Source organism: Parus major, chromosome 3, assembly GCF_001522545.3.
Source record: "Parus major isolate Abel chromosome 3, Parus_major1.1, whole genome shotgun sequence".
Classification (NCBI taxonomy): Eukaryota; Metazoa; Chordata; class Aves; order Passeriformes; family Paridae; genus Parus; species Parus major.
In genome coordinates this window covers 101,533,140-101,560,884 of record NC_031770.1, presented here as the reverse complement: position 1 = coordinate 101,560,884, position 27,745 = coordinate 101,533,140, and the positions used below count along the sequence as shown (strand labels likewise).

The 27,745-nt window shown below is 37.2% G+C and overlaps 1 protein-coding gene across 7 annotated transcripts in view; it reads left to right on the top strand.

Annotated features, from left to right (window-relative positions):
* CYRIA (CYFIP related Rac1 interactor A) overlaps nt 1–24,892 on the top strand; it is a 56,138-nt gene extending 31,246 nt beyond the window's left edge. The window contains exons 1-11 of one of the 7 annotated variants that reach the window (XM_015621831.3): nt 392–3,104; nt 5,174–5,253; nt 13,101–13,222; nt 14,127–14,232; nt 15,277–15,413; nt 15,497–15,574; nt 15,849–15,965; nt 16,056–16,135; nt 17,634–17,760; nt 21,567–21,637; nt 22,739–23,128. In XM_015621831.3, the coding sequence (XP_015477317.1) occupies nt 3,100–3,104; nt 5,174–5,253; nt 13,101–13,222; nt 14,127–14,232; nt 15,277–15,413; nt 15,497–15,574; nt 15,849–15,965; nt 16,056–16,135; nt 17,634–17,760; nt 21,567–21,637; nt 22,739–22,802 (987 nt within the window). In that variant the 5' untranslated portion in view covers nt 392–3,099 and the 3' untranslated portion in view covers nt 22,803–23,128. Of the gene's footprint in view, nt 1–387; nt 3,105–4,901; nt 4,986–5,173; nt 5,254–13,100; nt 13,223–14,126; nt 14,233–15,276; nt 15,414–15,496; nt 15,575–15,848; nt 15,966–16,055; nt 16,136–17,633; nt 17,761–21,546; nt 21,638–22,738 lie in introns of those variants that run through there. The other 6 variants (XM_015621832.3, XM_015621835.1, XM_015621836.1 and 3 more) reach the window with 6 other exon arrangements.
* Nucleotides 24,893–27,745: the final 2,853 nt, after the last annotated feature.

Sequence of the window (27,745 nt, the reverse complement as noted above, 5' to 3'; positions counted from 1 at the left end):
TCCATGTCCAGTTGTTTCTTGAACACTTCTGGGGTGGTGACTCCACTACCTCCCTGGTCAGTCTGTTCCTGTGTTTAACCACTCTTACCATGAATAAGTCCTTCCTGGTGTCCAACCTGAGTGCAGCTTGAGACCATGTCCTCTCATTCTATTGCCAGTTGCCTGGGAGAAGATTGACCCAACCTGGCGACAGCCTCCCTTCATGTGGTTGTAGGGAGTGAGAAGATCTCCCCTGAGCCTCCTTTTCTCCAGGCCAAACATCCCAGGCTCTCTGAGCTGCTCCTCATCAGACTTGTGCCCCAGACCCTTCCCCTGCTCCCTGCCCTTCTCTGGACACGCTCCAGCCCCTCAATGCCTTTCTTGTAGTGAGGGGCTCAGAACTGGACACAGCACTTGAGGTGTGGCCTCACAGCTACAACTCGCCTTGTCCAGGTCACTGGTGAATGTATTAACTGGGACTGGCCCCAGTGCTGAGCCCTGGGGAACACCATTGGTGTCCAGTCAGTTTGGATCTAACTCCATTCACCATACTTTTTTACTCTGTGCAGCTGTCCAAGCCGTGAGCAGCCAATTTCCCCAAGATAATTTTTTTGATCTTGTACTTCTTCTGTTTCCTTACAAGCATTTCAACAAACTGTATGAGTGAGTATCTCAGTGATTTGGAATCATGCTTTTGATCTGAGAGATCTTGAGTTTGTTCAGATGCTGGTATCTTTTTGAAACTACAATTAATTATTCCTACAGTAAGGTTAGTTCCAGTGCTTTAATGATGCTGATATGCTTAGTACATTTCCCTCAGACTGTGGACTGGATGCCTCCTGTCTCTACCCACTTAGGTGTGCCACTAGAAGTTATCATTCTGAGTCATCCATTGCCACTCCTGAGCTTGGGAGCCTCTGTTTCTCCTGAAACTCCCAGTGGAGCTGCTCGTGAAAACACAGCCCTGCTTTCGTTAGGATGATCTAAATGAGGTTAAGCAGTAGGTATTTGCTGATCCAGCTCATTTTCACAAAAGCCTTTCAGACCATGTTTATGTGAGCAGACAGATTTAGGAAATATTATCTGGCAAAGGAGCACTGATGAGCTGCAAGGACTTGAGCTGGTGAATGTGTCCTTTTTCACTAACACAAGGTTTTAAAGCTTTGTCTTCAGTGTACTGCAGTGCTGCTGATGGTGTTGAATTAGTACTCATTAAATTAGTCCTATAAGAGAAGAAATCAATCAGTACTTCTCTAGCAATTTGTATTGTACTGTACCTGTTATTTGAAAGTGTAACTCCACACTTGAAAGTTGTGTAGTTGCTTAAAACAGTGTGTTAACCAAGATTTTAAAGAAGTGTTGAATAACATGATATTCACTGTTCAGTTGGTAATATCCAGTTTGGGAACTCTTACTAATTTTCAAAAGCAGATTTAAGTATATAATAAATGTGTTCCAGTATACTTCCAGTATATATATATATATGTAAAATCCATGGCAGATTGTAGGGTTGAATTCTGATTTGTTTCGGGGGAATAGTATTTTATATATCACAATTCAAAAATAAACTGATTGTGTTAGTGGGGTAGAAGGAATTTATTTTCCTATGAAAGGTAATACCTCTAGAATGTTGAAAATAAATCAGTGAAATTTTAGGAACACAGTTTTTTGTTGGAAAACCAGCCTGTGATATTTTGTTCAAAGCTCAAGATTTAAAACATGCTACTGAATAATGGTAAATAAAATGGAAAATGCTGAATTTACCTTCCTGTTTGTTGCTGGGTTATGGTTTATTTATGTCTGTGTGTTACTAATTAAATGTTGAGCATCAAAAATTAAGCAATGAGCTTTATGTCAACAGTGTCTTAAAAACTATTTTTAATATGCTTATGTAGTATCTTAGGGTAATCTTTAATGGTTTGGAAAACAACAGGGAAAAGTAAAATGCAAACATCGTTGCCAACGTGTCATAAGTTTTGAAGCATAATTAAAAGTTGGAATTTTAAAGGATTTAGGCACTAAAGATAAGCTGCTAGCATTTAGTGGTGCAGCATCAGCAATATTTTTATACATGTATTGAGTCTCAGTTCAACATTTGAACTGATTTTACAGTTAGTAAAATAAAATGCTTTCCAGTTTAATGAAATATAATTTTATGCTCCTACATGAAACCTTTATGATTTACTTCTGTACATCAGCTGTTACTTGCACTTTTCTTGTAACCACAGTATTTATATACATATATATACATATAGACCTGCTCAGAATGTTTGCCGTTAGTTACTTTGAAATCTCATTAAAACTAACCTGGAAGTGAATTTCAGTTCTGAGGTTTGGAATATGTTTATTAGAGTTTTTGAGGAAAGAGTTTGAAACAACCAAGTACTGGGAAGCAGCAGGCTATGCAAAATAAAATAATTCAGTTTGAGGCAAAGATTTGTGTTTATTAGCATTTCCTTTAAGGTGAAGGTTGTCCTTTTAATTTGATATTAAAAATTTAGTTTTGAATGATGAGTTACACTTGAAAGTTTCTTGAAACCAGATGTTGCTGGTTAAACTTAGTTTTGTTTTTTAGGAACCATAAAAAAATTATATAAAAAATAATTAAAACATGTTTACCAGCTGCCTGAACTGTATTTTCTGGATGTTGATGTTGAATGTGGCTATTTTTGGGGTTGATGTGCTTTGAAAATAGATGTTGCAAAGCAGAGCCTTCAGGATCACTGGAAAACGCTGCCTGCATGAACACGTGTGTATATAAGTTTGTGGTAGGCTTCTGTTCTATCCTTGTGACCTGAATAGCTGGATCAGTTTCTACACAGGGATTGAAGGAGGGGGAATAAAGTGAAAAACAAGCTAGGAAATGTCACAAAAGTTCCGGAAAAAATACTCAGAAATCTCCCAAGCCGAGATGTGCTGTACTTGTTAAAGAAGGATCAGAGGCAGAGCTGGGCACATGATCTCAAGCTGCTCAATGCAAATGAGAGAGCGTATCCTTAGGTTTTTGGCACAAGGGGTTCCTCACTGTTCGAAGCATGCTATCAGCTAAACCAGTTCTGGATGCAGTGCAAGCTTTGGCAGCAGAAGAAATGCTTGGGTACTCTCTGAAGATTGAAGGCGATGAGGTAAGATACGGCTTTAAAAGAGTTGAAAGTGAGTCCAAGCTGAGTCAGTCATTTTGATTGTGATAGTATTACATAATATAATTTTTTTCCTTCAAGGTTATGAAAAGGAAAATAAGTGTGTATTTTATTGTGTTTCTTCTAGCTGATACTGATAAAATGTATTATATCAGTGTGATGAAAATATTAAATTATTGAAGATGTAAGTTTTAACCCTATACAATCTATTTTTCTCTGTTTGCATGTTTTTCTCCTTTATAGGCTAATCAGCCATACTCGGTTTATAAGGTGCTGATCTTGTTCTGAAAGTAAAAGTGTAAATATTTTTCCTGCATGTAATGAATATAACTTTATGAATAAGGGAAAATGTTTCTTTGTGTTTCAATTTTGTATATGCAAGATGTTGCTAATTACAAAGGGCTTGACAGTCTGCTCACTGGATTTGTTCTGGAGAGAAAATTTTGAAGAAGTATTTAATGCAAAACAAAGCCATTTATTTAACAAAAGCCTTGCTTACATGAAACTGAATATTCTGAACAGATTTTTTATTAAATTTTTATCATTTCATGGTATTATTATGGATGCTTTGAAATCTCCAAGCTTGACATTACATTCCTAGGTTTTTGTGATGAAGAAATACATCCTTCATATGCACATAGAAATTAGGGTTGATGATACTTTTCCTACTGTAATGCTTGTGGGAAAACTTGAAAAAAGCTTTGTCTCCTCATGTGGAGTATCAGACATGTACATGCTTAGAATAATTTTTTGTGGTTTGATTTTTTAAGTGGGAAAAGAGTTAAACTGAATCACAGATGAACATCAGATGTGAGCCCCAAGAGCCGTGGTTTACAGTAATGAGAATATTTCTCTTTGAGGCAAAAACCAGTTTTCAATCTGTGTTTTAAATCTAAAATTACATTTTTCTACATCCCTCCAGGCAGATCTCTTTATCCCGATATGTGCTTTTTATGGTTTAATTTTTCTGTCTTCTGAGAAAAAGTTTGACCAAGAAAGCTCTACTTTCACACAGTTTTGGCATAACTTATCTTCCTAAACACTGTACTGGCAGAAAAAACCTTTCTTAAAATCTTTTTCCTTTTTATGTTCCATAGAAACTTGTTTTTTTGGGAACTGATCACTTTTCCTTTTGGGAGTTGTTCATGACTTGAAATGCAAAGAATTCCAATATGATAAAAGATAGGAATAACAGATAAAAAGAGTTCAAACTTCACCTTTTTACTCTTTTTTTTTTCTTTTTTAAAATATGCATACACTTTTAAAAGATGAAAAGCTTTTTAGCCATCCTTTTTGATACAATTTTATAGTAATATATTATAAAATCTTATTGACCAGAAACAAATAGGTTTTTATCCTTATAATGAGTTATTTTCTTAAAATGACACGGATTTTTGCTGAAGATCTAAAACAAGTGTTGAGCTGTCAATTTTTACTTTGAAATTTGATATTCAGTAATCTGGAGTCCAGCAATTTAGAGAATTAACAAATAGAGATAGTTCTGGGTTTATTTCTCTTGTTAAGTAAATAAACTCATAAATACCTGTTTATACACTGGGATGTTAACCTGATGTTAAAATTCCAGTTTGTTGAACAGAATTATTTTTGTGTTTATCTGAGGTCTTCGTCTTTCTGCATAAATATCACAGAATTGACCATCAAAATGTTTCTCATGGTCCAGAACTTGCTGAAATGTTGAATATATGATGCAGACTGTGTCAAGCTCTTAGCTGTAGTATTCTGAGTTTACATGTATAACTGTTTATGATTTTGTTGCATTTACTAGGTTTGCTGGGATGGGTAATCTTCTTAAGGTCCTTACCAGGGAAATTGAAAACTATCCACATTTTTTCCTGGATTTTGAAAGTAAGTTCAAACAACTAAAAGACAATGAGAGAATCTTTTCCCTCACTTAGCAGCAAACTGAGGAAAAACTTTTAAAATCTGAGTGCTTACAGTGTGTATTTTCCAGCACAACCAATCTGTCCAAGTCCTTGTCTCTAAAATCATTTGTTCACTCAGGACTCCTTTTCTCTTCCTTTTCTATTTTTCAGGAACCAAATGGGAAATCTTTTAAAAGTTCTCACTTGCACAGAGCTTGATCAGGGGCCAAATTTTTTCCTTGACTTTGAAAGTGAGCAAAGCTTCTTGCCTGGCTTGCCTTCTTTGCTTATTATTTCCTAATAAACTGCATGTGCTTATGCATCATAAAGCAATTCAAAAGGGATTTGCAAACAAATCAAATTACACTTCAGTAGCATATTGCTTTCTGTTATTTATAAAATCATACAAAATTACTTCATTCTTAGCAGAGAAAGGGACAGAGAGGTAGATATACAAGTAAAACCTTATCTTGAATTAAATTCAAAATATTTATGAGCCATTGTTAAACTTACACTTACATATGAATGAACTCAACCTCAACTTTCTTTAACAAATCAGGGTTAAAAAAAAATTACGATTCTTCCTTGAATGGAAATATATGTTGGAAATAAAAAGCTGAAAAAAAATAAGCAGTGAGGGTGGAACTATTTTTGCTTGGTTTGGTGATGATCTAGCTGGGTTTATAATTTCTAAAAAGTAGTGAAATGGTCAAAGTGTACGTGCTTGATTGCATCTCTCTTAATTGCATGGTTGTCAGTTGCAGAACAGTGTTACCCATTCCAGTTTTCTTGTCACATCTATATTTGATTCAAAGCTGTTTTTACTTTTGCTGACTACAGCTTCCCTGCATGTACTTCCAGACACTGTCACCAAATCCTTTAATATGGGTTTAATCTGTCTTCACCACATATGTGAAATGTTTTATTATGATCTTCACCCCATATATGAAATGTGTTTGAAACACTCACAGTGACATTTTCTCTCTTAATACCTCTATTCTAAAAAAAAAACAAGGCAAACACAAAGTTTTGAGAAAATCCAGTGTTTTAAAAATGCTTACCTTTCATAGCGTGTTTTAAAAGAGCATTTCAGGTGATTAGACACATATTTTGTCATCTTGAAATAGTTTTGTTCTTTAATAATTTATTCCTGAATTATTTTCTGAAAGAAGTAACTAACATGCTATGAGTGTGTATTCTCTGTACACTCGGAAACACTGCTTCAAAAAGTCATTTAAATATATATTTAAGTCTGATGAAATTGTTCAAACATGCTTCCTTAGATGAGAGCTAGGCTATATGACTGAAACTGTGCACATACCTTAATCTTCTCATCTAGAGTTTAATTACCTATGAAATTTAATTTTCATTACCTATGAAAAATCAGTTTTAAATTATGAAAAAAAGTTAATTGCTTAGTTTGGGTTCAGGAGAAGCCATGTATCCCTTCTCTGTCTATATAATTTGAAAACTTTACTCTCATCCCAGGATGTCAAACCGCTATCCAAACCACCACTTAATTTTTTCCTACCAGACTTTTGAGGGCCTTGGCAGTGCTCTGTGGCTTTGCCAAGCTATTGTGAAAGCTTTCAACTGCTCTGAGTTTACAGGTTTAATCAGCCCCATTGTGTCCTTGTTGGCAAGAAAGTGTTCCTGACCCAGGCTGCAGCCTTGGCAGGAAACAGATGCTCTGGCAGTGGGGAGCCTTGGTAGAGGTGGTGGTGAGAGAGGGAAATACCGAATTAGTTGCCTTGGCAGTGAAGGTTGTTTTTCTTCCCAAAAGCACGTGGCCAAGAACAGAATGAAGTACCCTCTCCCAGTGGAGGTGCCAGTGGTTAGGGCACACTAGTCAGGCACACCTACCTGGGGAGGAACAAAACTGTCATCTCCAAATTTCAGGGAATTTCATGCATGTAAGTGAAAGTTTAAACATTTTTCTCACCAAATACAGTCCCGGAAGTTTTTAGTGGCACAAAATCTATATTGGCTCAAAGGGATGTGACTAAAAAAAGTGGCTGTGGTTTTGTGCTTTGGTGTCCCATAACTGGCCATCGTCCAGTGGAAAAGGACACTCTGAGTGAGTGGACATGGGTCAGATTCTGGCATGGGCTTGCTGGTCTTGTGGCTTTCCATGGCCTGAGCTGTCAGTTCAACCATATGGGTGAACGTGGTTGTCACAGTTGGCCATTTGGAGAATGACAGGTGTGCTGAGCTGGTGTCTTTACTGTATTCATTATTTGCATCAGCATCTTGCTTTTTAGTTTCTGTGGGATTTTTCATTAGCTGGTTACAAAAATAAATAAATATATAAATTTTAAAAAAAGGTTTACATCATCTCCTTTCCCCTACTGTAGTGCAGGTGTCCACATTGTCAGGTGCAATTCTTTTTGACACCTAACACTATTCTCCAGTCCAAACTGGAAATCAAGTTTTGTAACTCCATGGTCATACTTAAAAACTTGAATCCAGCAGTTATTTCAGTTAATGCTGTATAGCAAAAGCAGTTCAGTTTGCTCCTCAGTACTCATTTTAGAGTTGGGCTGTTATGCTGGGTCTGTGTGTAGAATGACATTCTCCATGCAGGTAGAGAGGCCTTTTCTTTGAGGGTATTGCAGACTTATTTCATTCAGCCAAATTACTCTTTTTTAAGATCTACTGAAAAGTTCAAATAAAGAAGAATAATCTCATCCTTCTTAGAAAGTGCACCATATTGCTGTTACACACTTGGATCTTGATGGGAATATTTTTAATCAAGTTGCTAGCTCTTGAGTTTGATTATATACCACTTAATTTACCTTAATTCCTTTTCAGCACTTAGCTTGAAAATAATGTTAGGAAAAGTGAGTGCCTGGCAAGTCTTGAGAGTCAGTGGATTTCAGGATTTCATGGCAAGTTCTCTTGAAATGGATTTTGTCATTTTGAGAACTGTTCTGTATTTTAAATGTTGACCTTATTTAAATTAGTTGCAGATAAATCACTTCTGGGTATTTGAGCTGTTTCTGTACTATCTTAAAATTACTCTTTTTTGCAGAAAATCAATTGTCAAATCACTGCTGCCTTTTTCAGGCTATGTAAACAAATAATTCCACATGAATTCTTGGAAATAATTTGCAAGTTGAGGCAGCAATTTATTTTGAATCTAAAAGACTAAAGCTTAGAGATTATTTGGAGATGTCCTTAAGTGACACCTACAGTCCCATCGTCTCCACAAATACTTTTTGTAAGACGTTTCTAACCTTAATGTGAGCAGGCTTTTTTTTTTTTGAACAGTTAGCTAGGTGGATTTCACTTGATCCTAATTAAATCCCTCTCATCCCCTCCAAGAATCTTATTTTCTAGGATTCCCCTACATCCCCAGAAAGATTAATGAAATTTTCAGTTATTATTCATGTACGATTAAAAGGGTCTATTATTAGAATGTGTCTAGCAGCAGAGCAACTGCCCACTTTTCACATAATAGGCTATTAATTAATACCCTTGTTGCACAGGCAGCAAGGCTGGGAATATAATCTGGGTCCAGCCTGTGGGAGATTGCACTCAATTCCCGAGCTGTGGGGTGCCCTGAGCCAGAGACCGCAGCTCAGAGAGGTGCAGTTCCATCCCCTGCTCCTCCACAGAGCTGAGGCTGGGCACTGATCTCCCTGGCACAGCAACCTGCCTGGAGCCAGTATTAACAGTTTAGTGAGCTTCACTTTATTCTAGCTAGTTTAAAAGAATGAAATTTAAAAATCTTGTGTAGCCTGGGTAGGGTACTGTTTCTATCCAGTATTGGGGGTTCTTTAATGTATGGAGTGTGGCAGGTTCTGGTACCCTCTAAAGTGCATTACTTTCTGTAGTTATAATGCCTTTGCTCATTTCTGAGTTTTCCTTTTAATTTTGTCCCAGATTGGCATGGAAAAATATCATTGTCATGGTGACAAATCTGAAATAGGACTTTAGAATTGTGCAGTTAAATATGTATACTGCTCTCTAACTTGCTGGCTGATGGAATTGTTTACCACATTCAGCAATGGGCATAACAAGACTAGCTGAAAGTAGAGCCTTTGAAAGCACTTGTTTAACTCACTTTCTTCTGCTATGCTGTTGAGGCCAGAAGGGCATGGTATTTTTATGACAAATATGATTCTACATTCACTGAAATGGAAGAACTAACCAGCCTTAGTGGGAATCTTCTTAACCACCTAAGGGTGGAATAAAGTTCTCAGCTTCTGGTCTGCATTTCATGTTCAGAAAATGTGTGTGAGTTGGAAGTGCTTCATGTAGTACTGTTCTTAGTATTGTTCATAGTAGTGTTCTTTCTTCATTTCATTCAATTAAAATTAATTACTGAGATATTGTTACACTTCATTTGGTATTAGTAAAGGCGTCACATCTTTTCTATATTTAGTCTTGTCCTATGAGTACTAATGTTTTACTTACCTAGAAGTTTCTATAGTTTTTTTTTTTAATGCGCATTTGGTGAGGGATGAGGTAGATACTGTTAGGAAGGTTTTCTTCCAAACAAATGACAGGTATTCTACTAAGAAAATAATGATGACCCCACTTTCATGCCCCACTATTCACCTGAAATGCTTAATGCATCCACAGATGAACTGTAGTGGGTCCAGGTCTTCCTCTTGTTCTTTAAGACTGAAGCTCCATCCAAAACATGGCATGGACCATGTGTAAATGTGAAAGAGAGCATGTGTTCATGGGATGAATGAATTACCATGTCCTGGTTATTTCTGATGGAGCCAGTGGAAGTGTAGTTCTCTCCAGGGCTAAAATTTTCAAATTTTGCTGGTAGAATCTGTATATGGGGGATTCAAGCCTCATCTGACTCTTGCATTAATTTGATACAGAATTCATGTACTTGTTTGGTTTAGGGTTTACATTAGAAGCATTTGTCCAAAGGGAGGTGAAAGGGTTCTCTATTTTGTCTTATTAAAGACAGAATGCTCTGACTGCTAATCATGAGTATTCTAAAAACTCAGCCTTGAAATGCAGTGAGTCTGGCCATTATGGTAACTTGTTACTGAGAGGGCTTGTATTCACCAGGGGTCAGTCAGTGGAAGTGGATTCATTTATAAACGGGCTCAGGATCCTGAGGCACGTGCTGGTTTTCTGGTGGTGTGGGGATAAGAGGTGAGCATGGCCAGCCAGTGATTCCACTGTGATTCAGGACTGGCATTTTTTAATTCAGGGCAGAGAAACAAGCTTCAGTTTCATTGGACTAGCAAGCCAGTTTTAAAAGTCAAAATCTGTCATGAAGAAGTTTTGATTCCTTTTAGTTGTTGCTATTTTTATTATTGTTGTTGTTAGCAGTGAGATTAAATTGTTTTCAAAGTGATCCATTATGGTTATTTTAGCTGATCATTTTTGGCAGGATCTTCTTGTAAAATCCCTTTTGAAACATGGCTATGGCTTATCAGAACATGTCTTTGCATAACTTCTGTTTCATAAATAAATGCATGGGTTTTTTTTTTTTAAAAAAAAGCCTGAATCATCCTCCCTACCTTTCCTTTTAAGCTAAACACTTCCAACAGAAATTTAACTGCTTCTGCAAATGCAAGCTAAGCTTGTTGCTCTGGAGCCTTTCTTCAGTTCCCTTTCTTTCCCTCTTTCACACACCTCTGTCTCTTGTTCCTACTTCCCTGGGTCCTGGGGTACTACAGAAAGCTCAGTGAGTTTCAAACATTCCTCCTTCCACAAACTTCCAAAAGATGAATTGGGAAATTTTAAAAAGGATTAACAGTAAAGAGTGTTGCTGAAGGCCTTTAAGAAGTTCCAAATTGTTGCGCATTCCATAGCATTTGCATCCCCCTTAAGCACTAGTACTTTTAAAACAAATAAATTCTAAAAATTAGCATAGAAGTATCTTGTAACCTGTCACTAAAGGACACAAAATGATTCACACAAACACCTCTCAGTGTCAGAACACGAAAGGGGAAACTTTATTCTTTGACTCCAGTATTTATAGATTCCCAGCAATGACCAGGGATTGGATAATTAAGTTACCACCTTCCCAAGCACACTGGTCATGTGAAACGTCCATCAAAAGATGTTTCTTAGAAGGAATGTGATAAACAACTTATGTTTATAGAACTGTCATGGGAAAGTAAAACTATGAAAACATTATCAGAAGGCTTTAAGTTTCAAGGCAACAGTGACCAACAAGGTTAAACAAGATGCTTCAGGTGACCTGCACGTGCAAATTTTACATTCATGAATGGCACTAACAAGTTATTCTCTTTTGTGTTGGTATTCATTGAAATGTTATTAAGTTATTTAACTACTAAAATGACAATAGTGATTTTTATGTGACTCCTACCTTCCCCTGCTCTGTTGTTGTATGGTATTGTAACTGTTTCTCAGGATCACTGCTTTCCTTGCTAAAGAAAGAAGGGGTTTGTGTTTCGCTTCTTTGTCACAAGATAGCAAACCCCTCATAGTGTGTACTTGAGATTTCTTGCAGCTTGAGGAAAGAACTAGAACTGGAAATTTATTGCTACTGATGGGTCAGTTCAACAGCAATGTCCCAGATGGGATTTTCCTGTGGGGACAGTTTTTCCCTTCAGTGCTTCTTTCCCTCACTTTTTGAAGGATAGTAGAATTTTTTAGTTACATTAAATATGTTGGCTATAAATCCCAGCTAAGTAAGCCCAGTTTATGTTTACTTCACTTTTTAAATAAGAGAAAGGAAAACTTCCAGAATAAAAGGGAAGTCCAGTCAGTATTATGTGCCCAGACTTGTGGGACTCATGGTGCCATAAGAATATGGGAAGAGTTGCTTTGAAGCTACAGACATGTAAGTCTCAGCCATTTGTGCCCTGTTCATGCAAGGTCCATCAATAATTTAAAACACTTAAATTATCTGAACCTGAAACATTATGGTGGAGGGAATGCCTATTTTCCATACACTCTAGTGTGAACCAGTTAATTTGTTTCTAATGGCAACTGGGTAAATGAATCCCATACTGATACATGGGTAGAAAATTCTGTCAGATTTCTTAAGGACAGTGAGATGACGAAATAGAAAAAGTATTTTTACTGTTTCTTGTCTGTTAATGTGGAGATGAATACAGTAGCTCATCCTAATCGATGAGTTTTGAGCTGAACTTACCTCATTGCTTTTAATTCAAACAAATTGTCTTTAAGTTCTAAGATTCAACTTAAATGTAATTTTTTTCTTTCATAAAAATTAGCATTCTATCTTTACAAGCTAATACAAATCTAAGGGGAAAAAATAGTTGTGTCTCTGTAGAAATCTGCTGGGACAACATCATTGTTCCTTCATGTATAGACTTCAATCCCATATGTAGGTCATCCAGTCTTTGACAGTGCCTGTCATCTTTATGTTTTAAAGCAAAAGAAGACAGAAGATCTCTACCTTGTCTAATGTGTCAGTGTTTTGGGGATAACATCACTCCCTGGTGTCACACTGCAGTGTAAATGCAATAGGAAGAGATTTGAATAGGAAAATTGATCTACTTTCAAACATCATTTCTCTAACAGTAAAGGTCTACAGGTCACTCACACCCTGAAAACTGATTACTGACAGAGCTGGATTTATTGTAGTGGCAGGAATGATCCCTGACATAGATGAGAAAAAAATGTATTTTTAATAGTACTGTATCTGTGTTCCACAAAAGGAGAAATAAATTACCCTGCTTAAGGAAGCCTGGAGGAACATCCAAGTGGAGCAATATCCCACTGCTCCATCCATTGAAAGGCCTAATTTTATCCCTAAGCTGCAAGAAAAGTGAGCAATTCTTTGTAATTGAGCCATGGAGCTCATGAAAGGGAGGGACTGATGCATTATCCTATTTTCTAATAACATTGCTTTATGATACTGCTGCTCTTTAAAATGCTGCATTTTGAGAAGAGGCATTATGAGCCAGAGCATACAAAAACTGTACTGTTTTTTCTTCCTTGCTATAAAAAGCAGAAGCTTGGATGTTAGCAGAATGGCAGTATAATTGTATATTTGGAAAAAAACTACATCAGAATGGAGTTACACATAGTCAAGCTGGATGTGGTATTGTTAAATAGAACTGAGTAATTTTGCCATTTGTACTGCAGCTTCCTTTTGACTTTATGCATTTTGCTTTTCTCTTAGATGCACAGCCCACGGATGGAGAAAGGGAGGTCTGGAACCAGATCAGTGCAGTTTTACAGGACTCTGAAAGCATGCTTGCAGACCTTCAGGCTTACAAAGGAGCTGGACAAGAAATTAGAGATGTATGTTTGTTAATGACAGTTCTTAAAAAGCAAAATCTGGCAAAACTCAATGTGTTCCTTGCTTCTGTTCTCTATCTAAGCACATTCTACAAACTCAAAGTCTCCTTAAAATTGTGTTTATAAATAAATTATAAACAGATTATGCATAACATTCAGTTTAAAGTTCTAATTTGAAATCATAAAATGATGGCTGTTGGAACCTCTTTCAGGTTTTCTGTTAATAATAAATTATTATTTTTCACTTCAAGAAACACTATTTCATATACCTTATTTTATGTATCTTATGGAAGAAGTCAAATTTGAGGACATGGAAGAAGTAATACTCAGGTGTCAGAAACACATGATACAGATAATTGTTCTTCTGTGTAAGTGGAATAATGAACCACAGTAAATTACAACTTCATATCCATTTAGAGGTATCTTATTCTGCAAAACTGATCCTGAAGTACACTTTTGAACTGTAACTTAGAATTTTTCTCAGGTGACCAAAACTTTTCCTGCATCAGATTTGTAGATACTCTTAGTGTGAGCTGTTGGTTACTTAAAAACCTCAACATGTTGAAGATTTCAAAAGCATTAAAACCTGAAAAAATAGGCAACTTTTACAACCAGTAGTCACACAAAAGGTTATACCTGATGCTTTTACAACAGTTTAGCTCCTAAAAGAATATGCTAGAACATATTTCTCTATATCAGTGGTTAACTGTAATGAATAATTCTAAATCAGTTACAGGGGGAGAGGGAGGGTGAAAAGCATGGTATTTTTTGGAATTATATGCAATGTAATTTCTCTGAATTCTTCTATGTTTTACAATGCTTTTTAAAATAATGTAGAAAAATTCCAAACTGCCTCTTGCTTTTTATTCATTTATTAGAGGTCTTTACAGTAATATTTTCATTTCAGGCAATACAAAATCCCAATGATATCCAGCTGCAAGAAAAAGCATGGAATTCAGTCTGTCCCCTGGTTGTAAGGCTAAAGCGCTTTTATGAGTTTTCACTCAGATTAGGTGAGCCCTGTTTTAGTACATCTGTTTAATAAGGTTTTTTATATATAATGAAAGAGGAAGTTTTGTCTTCCCACAAACTTTTAAAGAGTTTTGCAGTTAATATTATTTCTGTTTGATATCAACAGACATTTAACTGCAATTGCATTTATCAAGGTATCTCTTTAATCTTAATTTCATGGTTTGTTAATTTGTCTATATTACCTAAATAGCATGCAAGCAAAAAACACAATAAAACTGAAATTTTTCTGTGTTTCCTACCACATTTCTGCACTTCAGTGGTCCACGTTGGACTAAGGCAATTTATTTTTTGTAATTTGGTTCCTTTGCTGTTTGGAAAGGAGTGTAAGCCAATAATATTTTGAGCCATTTTAAAAGGGATAATGGGGAAAGTGTATCAATAAACTCTCTCACAGGGTGAAAATCTGAAGTTGGATGTGTTGTACACTGACTTTGTCATCCCAACAAACACAAAAGGTGATGCAATTACTCTTTGAATTAGGACTCTGGAATGCAAATATATGTATGAAGTGAGAGGGCTCCTATGCAAGGGGATTCTTCTACAACATCGTCTATGTCTTTTCACTTTTTGAGTTATGCTAGCAATTACAGACACAGAAGCTGTGCCTGTAGAAAACAGCTTTATATTCCTATCTCTGTTACTAAAAGTGCCTAAGACTACACTTCTAGTATCAGAAATTCCAGAATAATCTCTATACTGATCTGATGGCCAGTTGAGGAAGATGAAAGTGTTGAATATCTGAATGTAAGAAAAATGGTTCCTCTAGAATTTTTGATAGGTATCCCAGATAAAGGGTGACAAAAATGGAAAAGAGTTCAGTGATGCAAAATGGAGAGAAAATGGTGGAGTCTGAAGAGACAGGTGTCTTTAATTAATGTTTCTCACTTCAGAATAGTAAGAAAAAACACTTCTGTTAGGGCTTGTCATGTTTGGAGTGTTTCTTCCCTTCAAATGCAGTATGTTTAGATTTTTAGTTAAAATTTTATGTGGACTGATTACAATTTGTGCTTCTGATTTTTATTCAGAGAAAGCCCTGCAGAGTTTACTGGAATCCTTGACATGCCCTCCTTACACTCCAACTCAGCACCTGGAACGGGAACAAGCTCTAGCAAAAGAGTTTGCGGAAATCTTACATTTTACTCTTCGTTTTGATGAACTTAAGGTTAATAAAGTCTTTCAATACATGTTGATTTTTGCCATGTATTTTGAACCAAAACTGATTATTTCCTGTTTGTGTTCTGGAAGATGAGAAACCCAGCAATTCAGAATGACTTCAGTTATTACAGGCGGACAATAAGTCGCAACAGAATAAACAACATGCATGTAAGTAAATAAACTCTGATGTGCTGCACACAATGAGGTATTTATTTATCAGGATGCATTTATGCCATTTGTGGTAAAGTTTTTGCTTTGATTCAGTAGATGTCATGTTCTGTCTTTCACACCAAGAGTTAATCAGCAGTCTGGATGAAGTGATTAGAGGGGACTATTCAGGCAACAATCTGCTTTCTGACATGAACATGTACTACATCTTTTTCTTGCTGCTGGCAGGATTTTAAAGAGCTTTACTGACTATTTTTCCTCCTGTTTTCATCAGCTAGACATTGAGAATGAAGTGAACAATGAAATGGCCAATAGGATGTCACTGTTCTATGCAGAAGCCACACCGATGCTGAAAACCCTCAGTAACGCAACAACACATTTTGTATCAGAAGTATGTAAAGGGGGAGAAAGGTCTAACACATTGTTGATTTTAATTTTACAAGACAGTTTACTGAACACTGCTCTTTTCTTACCCTACCAGAACAAAACATTACCAATTGAAAATACAACGGACTGTCTAAGTACTATGGCCAGTGTATGTAAAGTCATGTTGGAAACACCGTAAGTTTTATCTTAAATCTTGGGGGTTTGTATGACAGAACTTGTATTTTAATTAGCCACTTGGGATAACACATTTTTTTCCAAGTGAATTCCTGTATCTTTGCCGTAAGTTGTTACTCCTTTTGTATACAAAGCATGACCTGGTATTAGAAAGCCTTGCCTCCTGTTCTAACCACATTATGATATCTTTCATGAATAAGTGTTGAGTTTTGTTAGCGAGAGCTTACATGGCCAGTCTGCATTTCAACAAAAGGTTAAAATACAAGTGTAATAATCTCATACACTCACAGGCTTCAGTGTCTGTTCCTTGTCTAACCAGAGCCAAAGGCTGACTGCTGCCTCCTGCTTTCCCGTGCTGCTCAATTATTAGCACACAGAGGGTAAGATTTTGGCTCTTCCAATCAGTTCTTTAGCAAATACACAGGGGCTATTTTAAGGGTCATTTAAGCAGATCTTTTTTTGGATGCAACCATCTTATTCTATATATGAAAAAATTCAGCCATATGAATTTTCGTACATAAAAATGTATTCAGTTGTACAGTTGTGTTTGTATCTGCTGGCATAGATAATAATACCCAGTGGGGTTCGTTATTATTATTTTGGTATGCATTTAGTGGAGCAGATTTTAGGTTAGATGTCTCTTTGACTGGAAAACACATGCAAGATAGAATCAAGGTAGTCTTTCTGCCTATGAGTCATTTGTTCATGGAGCCCTGTAAAGGGTAGACTTCCTGAGTTTGAGTTTGTTCATGAAAATTCTGGAGAAGTGTCTGTGTGGTTGGGACTCATCTCACAATCCTGAGACATCATAGAAGTAGTAATTGAAAAGCAGCCTTATGAGTCAGCTCTTTTTCTGGCAAAAGTAGAGAAAAAAGGTTGTGAGTCATCTAGAAGATTATCTGATATTTAATTCTAATTGTGGGATAATCAAGCATTTTCACATCAAAATTTCTGTAGCTTGTTCATGTTATGATGCTGTGGAAGAATAAAAGTTGAAGCTATTGTAGGCTGAGAGGTACTACAATACAGAGAGAGAGAGAGAGATCACAATGACTATTACTGTCCACCTTGGTGAAGCCCTGAACTTAACTATACCAATGTAGGAATTCAGGCAAAAACAGTAGCTTTCCTTTGAGGTCCCAGCATGTGATGTTTCTGAGATTAAAATGAAGTATGATCAGTGTCCATCATATTTCATGAAGTTTTCTATGAATCCATTATCACTTACATTTTGAGGATCTCAACTGTGCATGGGTATGACAAGAGGTTTACATTAATTCTCTATATTAGAATTTAGAGCCTAAATTCTCTATGGAACTTAGAGTACCATTCCTCTAAATTGGCATGGGCTTATGGAATTCACAGATAAAGCCTTACTAATGTGCTTCTGCAACCTTAAAATACACTTTTGGTTCATATAGCGTGCACTCATAGTCTGGTTTTTAAAATTGTCTAGTAGAAGGTCTAGAATGTTTATTTCTTTTGTTTTGTTTTCCAGAGAGTACAGGAGTAGATTCACCAGTGAAGAGACCCTTATGTTCTGCATGCGAGTAATGGTGGGAGTTATTATCCTGTATGATCACGTCCATCCTGTGGGAGCTTTCTCAAAGACATCAAAGATTGATGTAAGAGAAGCCTTTCTTTAATACTCTGTAGGTTTGAGAATACTAGTCTGCAGCTCTTTTTCAGCACAAGCTTATGGCTCGGTATAAATAATTTTAATTACTTTTGAATGGCAAAATTTAGAATTTGTCTTCACCTGTGTGCTTTAATATATCAGTTTGTTTGAAAATAAAATAAGGACCAGCTTTTTTTCTTTTCATTTTCTTCCAGGCACAGATTATAATTTTTCTTGGTTAGCTCTGCTTTCTTGAAAACTGTATAGTTAGGCTAAAATAATTTAGTATTACACCTAGCCTGGAATATGTTCCGTGGTCATCATTTTTTTTTTAAATCAGGTAATTTTTCAATGCTGAAATGCTCATTTTTCATAGTAGTTCTCTTGTAAATAAGGAGATGTTCAGTGTTGTCTCTGCTTTGAGATCTGAAGTGAAGCAGAAGTGAAATGTTGCTGTTGTAATGTTGATAATGATCCCTCAGTTTTATCTTTGGCATGGCCAGTCACAGAGAAATCAGTTTGATTTTTCCATTTGAGAAACTGCAAGCACACATGGAAAAAGTACTCTTTTTTTTCCCTACATGTTTTTTACAAACCTACATCTCATGCAGCACTTCTTTTCAGCAGAAATAAGCTGTTATTAATGAAAAAGATGCCAAGTGTTTCCCTTTACAACACAGCCTACTTCAAAAGAAAAGAAAAAAACATGTATTATTGCCATCTATGACACCGGGTCTTCATTAGCATTTTCCATCTGTGGATACCAGAATTTTGCCACATCTCCTCTTTGACTCTCTACAGACGGAAAGATTTGTCACAATGAAGTGAATAGATTTGTTCAAGGTCATGAAGCAAATAGAGCCTGGGACTTGAATGCAGATTTCATGACTGGTAGTTCAGTCTCTTGCCTACAGAGGCAACACAAATGAAATTCTGATAGGACCAAATAATACCTTTTTTGTACTTTGTTTCTCACATTTATCCCAAAGCCCTGTAATCTTACAGGAAAGTTAGCTAGATGTAAAGGGGAGGCAGGAGATGTATGACTGAATTTTAAAAAAGGAATACATGATCCCAAATCTTGGTCTGCAGAATTAGTTTAGTGACTTTTTTATCATTAAAAAAAAAAATCTCCTGATGTTTGAGATGATGGGTTTGTTTTACTATGGTCAACAATTATTTTCTCCAAACTATTCACTTCAGCTATTCAATCTATTTTGAGAGAATTTCAGGGACAGTATATTACCCTTTCCTTAGTCTTTCAAGACTGAAGGCTGTACTTCAAGCTATTAATTACAGTCTCCTAGCTTAGACATCTGTCTTAGTTTGAAAGACAGGTGTCTGCAAGGAAGGTGGGAACCTCCCTTGGAATGGAGAACATGATCCCCTCCCTCCGAATCATTATGACTGAAATCAAGGGAATTTCAGGCAAAGATATGGGAAAAAGAATAACAATTCTTTACTAGTATGTATGTGTATAACTAGGCAAACAAACAATAACAGTGGCAGCAATGACTGAAAAAGGGAAAACCAGAGCCCAAAACCCAGTGAACAGTCTCTTCCCAAGGCAAACAAACAACAACAGTGGCAGCAATGACTGACGAAAGGGAAAACCAGAGCACAAATCCCGATGAACAGTCTCCCCCCGCACTGTGAGCGTTCCCCCTCGCTGCAGTTCCGGGCCCGGCCGCCAGGGGGCGCTGCTGCTCCCGGTGGGCGGGGCAGGTGCGGTGATCCCGCCGCGCCCTGTGGCGCGGGCCCGGGGAGCACGCGGTAATGGCGGCTCGGCCCCGACGGGAAGGGATGGGAGAGAGGCTTTGCTGTACAAACCCTGCGGCATCGATCCCGCTGCCCCAACAGGACTCTCGGGAGCAGCACGATGGAAAAGGCAGAAATGAACAAAAATCCCGGGGTGGTGGAAGAATTGTGTCAGAAAGTCCGTAGCTGTAGGTGTAACCGCGGGACGTCCCGACAGGCCGGGGCTGCGGGGCAACAGTGCCACAATAAAACTGGGCAGTGGCAGAGGAGCGGCCCGGCTCCGAGCAGGACAGGGGAAAGGCGGGCTTGGCATCCCGGAGTTTGCCCTGAGGCGCCCCGGCAGATGGCGAAGAGTCCTGTTTGGTGAGGTGGGGTGTTACTAAGGTCCCAGTGCATCGGCCACTTTTACGAGCAGAGCCCCACTGACGATAGAAGAAAGGCAGCAGGAGATGGAACCCTGCAATGGTGACGGATTCTCCCCACAGCGACCGCAGCCTCTTTCCCTTCTGAATTCCGAGGGCACAAGAGACCTAGGAGCTGCACCCAACCCCTTTTCCGCAGCCCAGATCTCCTGATATCGCTGCCCTTCCCAGAGAAACCCCCAGGTAAAAAGAGAGCTGTCTCCCTCCCCTGAGCAGCACAACTTCTGTCTCTCTTGAGTACCCGGTCGTTATTGTCTCCTAGCAACACATTTGGGAGAAAATTCCCTCAGAGAAAGAAACAGAAACCAGTCCCCAACATTATCCTACTTGTTTTAGGTGTTCTCACAGAAATTAAAAAGAATTGTTTTAATTTTTGTCCCCTTTGACTTGGTCTGATCAGATCTGCTTGGGTATGTAAACCTGTACTGAGTGATGTGCATGTAGACTTGAGTTTCTCCAGTTTAGGGAAAAATACCTGTGTCACTTCAAAACACTGGTGTTAGCCTGAGAATGTCATCTGATCTGCTATTTGCAAAGCTGGTTACACCTTCCGGGTAGAAATGAGCCAGCTGAGCAGTGAACAGTGTTCATTGGGCTGGTCCCTGTCCAGGATGCTGAGCTACATTTTCTGAATAATTTTTTGCTGGCACATAAATGGACTCTGACTTCAATTGTTTCATCATCCGCTGCCTTAATAAGGCAGAGGTGCTCTTCAGCTTCAAAGAAGATCCTGACATGTAGATTTAGCACTCCAATGTGACTTGGAAAATTAAAGGATTCAGATCTTGACTCAGCCGTGTCTTTATCTGTCATTTTGAATAGGATGGAATTAATCTAGGCTGATTTCTGGATAGCTAGATTAGATGTCTTCATAGCAGTGGGAAGAAATAAGTACTTCTGGGGCATAATTCATTACATATGAAGATACATTCTGAATAGGTTAGAAGAATTCCTTGTTTCTTCTCTTTTGACTAGCTGGGGAGTCTGTACAATGGGTCAAATGAATTCTATTCCTGCTTTCTCTGCTTCATTTCCCCTTCTGTAAATTTGGACAGAGTTTCAGCCTGTTTTTTACAGTCTCCACAAAGATGTTCATTAAGTGTGGAGTTAAAATCAACATCATGGACTTCTTAGATTAAATTTTTAACCACTAGTTATGAAACAAATCATGAGTTGTCACTGATTAGGTTTGCAACTAAAAACTGAATACTTAAAATTACTTCCTTGTATGCAAACATAAAGATAGAAGTCAAAGATTAAACATCTCTTTTTATAGTTGTTAACAGCAATGACATGGAACTCCCACAATCTCTTTTTTTCACATTATATCAGATGATTTTGATTTTTGTATTTCTTACTTGGAATTGGAGAAGCAGTATACAAGTTAAAATATAGCCATTTGACACATAATTTACTCTCTACAAATGCTTACGAAAGTAGATGTTTTCTCCAAAGTTAAGTTTTTAATTTGAGATAATTTTTAATAAGTTGTAATGCTTTTATTGTGTCATGTAAAGCCACATTAACACTCAGTAAGAAAATAAACTTGCCTGTATATGGTGAAATTTTTCCTTGTTTTCAGCTAGTGCAATTCATATATTATTGTTCAATAGTGGCATGCTTCTGTTCCCAGATGAAGGGATGCATAAAAGTTTTAAAGGAACAACCGCCTGACTCTGTGGAAGGACTCCTGAATGCTCTCAGGTATGTGTGATTCAGCCTTAGAAAATTTCTTTGTTTTTCTCCCCATCTATTATTTAAGATTCTTCACTTTAGAAGTTTCATTTAATAAGATTATCCTCTCATGTTTGCCTTCATCACCTGAGGTTTTTTAATATTCTTCTCATTTCATTTCACTTGAATAAACAATAACTATTAATATTTTAAGCAGTACATCCTAGCTAAGATTTGCTATACAAAATACCCCAGCATCTAGAACGATTTAGAAATTGTCAGATTTCTATTTTTCAAACACTAAGTACTTCCCTTCTCCCTTTCCATCTTACTAAGACTTTTCTTTTTTTTAATCTTGCTAAATTATACAGCTTCAAGAAAAGCTAAGCATCCTAAATCCCAATCCTGTTTAAGGTGCTGTCTTGGGAAGGAAGACACATGAGGGTCTGACACTTCTCTGAAGCTGAGAAGGGAGTCAGTACCAAGGTTTTCGGAGCTGTTTTGAGTTCTCTAGCTGTTGAAGGCTTGGACAGAGGGAGAACTGCACCTCCATATTTGCTTATCATGTCTTTTGAATTAATTGGAGTTAAATCCTACAGGTATCAAGTGCATTTCAAACTTACGTTACAATAAGTCTCCCTATTAGCATAAACAGTGGAGAAGGCTTGGGTTTAAACAGAAAAAAACACACTGAAGCTCTTCAGTCCTCTCAAAATACTTAGGAAAACTGCTTAAAGGCATAGATTATGCCAAAAATCAGTCTAGTTCCCTAAGTGGTTTTACTGTTTACCATATTTCTTATGTCTTTTCATGATTTTGCTTCTTTTGAAGCTTTTAACAAGAAAAAATAAAAGATAATTTTGACCCAAGATTATGACACTGTCATAGACAGATACCAAACAGGATTTAGCCACAGTTCTCCACCTTCTAGCAATAATTTATTGAATAGGGTATTTAGAAGATGAAGAGCACCAGCTTCTTAATAGTTAAATTCCGATGATCGGTAGAGGAACATGTAAATTCCTCCTTTGTGTAACTGAACTGTTCTGATTTCAGAAGCAGGCTTAAGTGTTCAGACTTTTCCTATCCCTGTTCATTTTATAAATTATTGTTTTAACTTGTAATTTCTAGGTTCACTACAAAACACCTGAATGATGAATCTACTTCAAAACAAATTCGAGCTATGCTGCAGTAGTACCCAGAGACAAGTAGATGTTTGTATTGATCACAGAAGATGTGTATGTTTACATAATTTAATACAGTTTGATGTTAATACTTGTGTGTATTTACATAACCATTTTCTTCACACTGCTAAAACATATGAATCTCTTTGTAACCTGACTGACTTATATAGTGCAACCTAAGTTTTTTTTCTAGCCTTTATCTTTTGACTGTTAAAATACTTTTTTACTTAGATACTTCAGTTATGACACTTTATCTGTGCATTTTAATCCTTAAACACCTCCTCTATCGGATAAGTAATAGTGAAGAGAAAATGGAAATCAAACTGAAATGTCAAAGGTACCACAGAAAAGGAACTTTAAAGAAGAAAGTTAATATAAGAGAAAGCAAACTTCATTTGGTATGTTTTAAAGAACATGTGCACAGTTTTTTTGGTCAGTTTTAACATCTTGTCAAACTAGTATGAATAGGAGAATACCAGACTGTTCATCACTCTCATAAAATGCATTATCTTTCCTGTAATAAGTGGAGATCCACCTAATTTTAAGGATTATATGCTGTCTGGCAACCAAAAATGTATTTCAAACAGGTAATTTTACAGTATAACCCATACCTTTCAACAGCTGAGGAAATTCATATCCTTTTTCAGATGCAGTATAAATAAACAGAAAATATGCTTAAAGATCACTGTTAGATTTTGAAAACTCTGTATAATTTTATTAGATTTAGAAAGGAAAGGGAAAATACTAATGCCTTGACTTAACTGGAAAAAGTTTGTCAGTGTAAAAAGTTTGTCAGTGTAAATATATCACAGTGAGCATTAACTACCAGACAGCTCTAGCCAGTAAATAATTTTTGGGTGATCTAAACTAGTCCACTCTTCTGTAGCAAACTTCCCTGATGTCAAATCGGCCACATCAGACCAGAGATGGTTTAAATTTAAGAGCTGATCTGTTCTTAGGAGCTCTATTAAGTTCCTGATAGTGTTACTCATTAGATGATTCAGAGTCAACACAAAAATAATTATCAGCTGGCTGCTCTTCACTGACTTTTGAGATGTGATACTTAAAGAAGTTAAGTTCCTTGCTGAGTTTCTGGTAGATTTTCCAGTTAATGGAATAGAAATACTTTGCCAAAAGCAGCAAAGTGCTCATGCTCTGTTAAGTGTGTCTACTGGGTGGTCTGCAGTTGCTGTACATATTCTTGCAGAAGTCACGTTCTGAAAATGTGTTTGATTTTGTGTACTTTGCTTGCATGTATGTGTGGAAACTCCAGTGCTTGTGCACAGATTCAGATTTGTATTTGCTTATTCCCATATAGATAAATCAGGGTTTGTGTGCTTTCACTGGAATTTTCATGCAATCTCTTCTAAAAACATTGCCATAAGACTTTGAAGATGCATTTGGTGTGCTAGAACTCGGCTGCACTGTGGCAAACTGTGTCATTGAACTCAGTCCTTAAAAAATATTAATGTCACAAGTTCTCTGGAGTAGGGATTGACTTGAGAGCTTGTTTCTGAGCAGAGCAACCCCTGTGAGGTTTCTTAGACCCAATCAGAAACCACAGGTGCCAATGTCATGCATGTCCTGATACTGGACAGCACCACGATGTCATCCATCATTCATGTCACACCTCTGCAGCTGCAGCAGGCGGTTGCTATATTGTTGTTGGAGAGTTAGAACTCACTCACATTAGATCTTTTTATTTTTGTGAAAGCAATGACCACACTTTTTTCACAGTAGTAAATCCACTGTTTACAGGCTCCATTTTTAATGGGGGGACATTTAAAAATGTATGTTAGGGAAATCCTGCTTTGTTCATAGTCACTTCCCATTAGGTAAATTAGGTGGATGACAGGCCATTCTGTTGAGCTTTGGTAACTGAAGTTAATATATGCTTAACTGCATTTTTTTGTCAATGAAGTCTTAAATCTTTAAGTAGCCCAGAGGAAAACTATTTGTCACTTGTATAATAAAAATGTAAACCTTAAAACATTCTGTGAGTTGTCATGTGCTGTTTGCTGAAGTTACAGGATTTCTTTGCCTGCTTTGATGTTTTTGTACAGAAGTTTGTTTGAAATAATAAAAAATTTGGTACAGTAAACTTTGGGACTTCCTATATTTAGTGACAACATAAACAGGTTGAGAAATACCTCATTTGAAGTTTTGGACCATATAGTAATCTCACCTTTATGTGTCCAGTTTGTAGTTTATTTTAAAAGCACTTTTTTCACTTGTATGCTACAACAGTATAATCTCACATCACTTAAAAAATCTTGTGTTTTTCTGACATATCTTGGCACTTGTTTGTCATCATGACCAAGGGAAATTGTTGATACTGCTGAGGCCATGAATCACTTGTCTGACTTTTATATCTTCACATTAGACATCCTGACCTATGGGGGCCATCTCTGGTTGTGTTTATAATCAATAAGGTCACCAGAGGATTATTCATTTAATTGTAAGATAAAGTCAAATGAATAGCTTTTGAAAGAAGAGCTATATAGACTAAGCCTCAAAGTTATTGACCTCCATTTTTGTCAGTGCTTCTTCTTATTTTGTCTCAGTGTTATGTGAGAGTACATGTTTGTGATATGATAAATATTTAAGCCTCATAATGACAGCACTTAAGAATGCACAGAAATGAGTGTGAATAGTTTGATTTAGAAGAGCCCTAGAAGTTTTCCTAGTTTTGTGGTAGAAGGAAATACTATTTTAGGGTTGAATGAATTTGAAAGACTAAGATTTGTCACTTTGAACAATAGAATGTGTTTGAAAGATAGCTTCTGAGATTGCATGTGCTGATCTCTGGTAGATAGCATCACTCAGATAAATTATCTTACATTTTCCATGTCTGCTAAAATTTACAAACCAACAAGAAGTCCCTCTCTGTGTTGCTTTCTCTGTTGTATTTCAGCTAAATCTGAACTGGTAGTAAGACGTAAATGTATGAAATTGCATTCTTGCATTTATTCTGAATTAAGCAGTGTAGGACATAAATTCTTCATATGAAATTATCTGTCCTCCCCCTCCCCCATTTATTTTTTGAGCAGTTTAGTGCAATCAATATATTCCTATGACAGTACAGTTCAGTAGAATCCCATTTGGGAAATGGTGCATCACTTTTTCATGCTACATCTGAACCAAAGCAGTACAGATGGCCAATTCTCAGTCTGTCAAGGTCCCTCTGAATGGCAGCACAACCATCTGGTGTATCAACAACTCCTCCCAGTCTTGTATCAGCTGCAAAATTCCTGAGGGTGCATTCTGCCCAACCCTTTGGGTCATTTATGAAGGTGTTAAATAGTATTGATCCCAGTGCCAGCCACAGGGGAACACCACTAGTGACTGTCTTCAAGATGTATTTTGTGCTGCTGATGACATCCCCTTTGAGCTTAAGAGTGCAGCCAGTTCTCAGTATACCCCACTGCCAGTTTATCTCATCCAGAGCTCCGCAGTTTGCCTATAAGTCAGAGTGCCAGAAGCCTTGCTAAAATCAAGATAAACAAGACATCTGCCAGCTCACTCCGTATTTATGGTGCATCCCATCAGGTCCCACTGATTGTGTAGATCCACCTTGTTTAAGTGCTCCCACCCTGATCCTTGATCTGCCCAGTTAAGTCTTTCTTGCTCCAAACTTTCTGGTTTCAGTGGCCTGGGGTTCCTGAAGGCAAATCCTACCATTAAAAGACTGAGGCAAAGTGGGCACTGAGTTCACTGATCTTTTCTGTATTCTTTGTCACAGGTCCAATAGCCCATTTAGCAGCAGGCAGATGTTTTCTGTAACTTTCCTGTTGCTGCTAATATACCTCTAGAATCCCTTTTTTATTGACCTTCATGTCCTTCACCAAATTTCACTTCAGAAGGGCCTTGGCTTTCCTAAGTCCAACCATACCATCTTTGCTTGGTTTCCTGCTGGTTATGAAGGACCTTTCTTGAGGACTTGGAGGAGGTGGTCCTTGAAAGTAAGCCTGCTCTCCTGAACAAATCTCTCTGGGGCTGTATTTCATGCAATGCTTCCAACCAGATCCCTGAACAAGCCAAATTAAAATTCCCAAGTTAAATCTTTTTTTGTAAATCATCTTATGGGTGTGTAGTCAGAAATATACTTTAAATGTTTTTGGACTGTTAGAAGTGTGTAGTTCTGTGAACATCAAAAGTCAATAAATACAAAACCTTGCGTATCCAAAAATTTGCTTGTAGTTGGAAGAGGTGGGGTTTTGGTTCTTTAAAATGTAGGACACTAATTAATCTTTCCTGGATTCAGATGAATTCTCTTATCCAAAATTACAGAATCTATTACTTCATACTGTGAAGCACACTAGGTAACACAATGCAAGTGAGCAGGCTGAAACAGTGACATGAATCTGAATTGCTGATAAGAGAATAAAACCCAGTTTTGGTTAAAAAGCCAGTATAGCAAACTAGTATTTTAATTTAGCAGTCTGTAATGCTTCCTGCTACAGACTAATAAATATGAATTTCTGGCTGCCACATACTCCGGATTCAGCAAGCACAGAAATTTTTCATATGGATTTGAGTCAAATATAACTCAATGGACTTCAGTAGAGCTGTTTCTGATTGACACAGGTGTAAACAATGCCCTTTGTATTTTCTCAGACATGGCCTTTGACCCAGGTTGCTTATTACTGAGCAAATTGAGTCTTCTTGTGAGGATCAATGGCGTAACGTGATAATCTTGCAGAGATCTCCTGTGCTTGCCTGCTTTGAAAATGAAGCTAAAATGAACAATGTAGTAGGTTGTTCAAGAAGATAAGTATATAGTTAAAATACAGGCCAAAAAAGCACTATTCCCTAGTTTAAGAGGAAGAAACATCATTATTTTCCAACACATGTTAATTTGGGGTCTGGCTGGAATTAATATAACTCTCTTGTCTTGGGTATTTTGGCTGTTGACAGTTAAATATGTAGACTTGAGATATTAAGAACTTGAGAT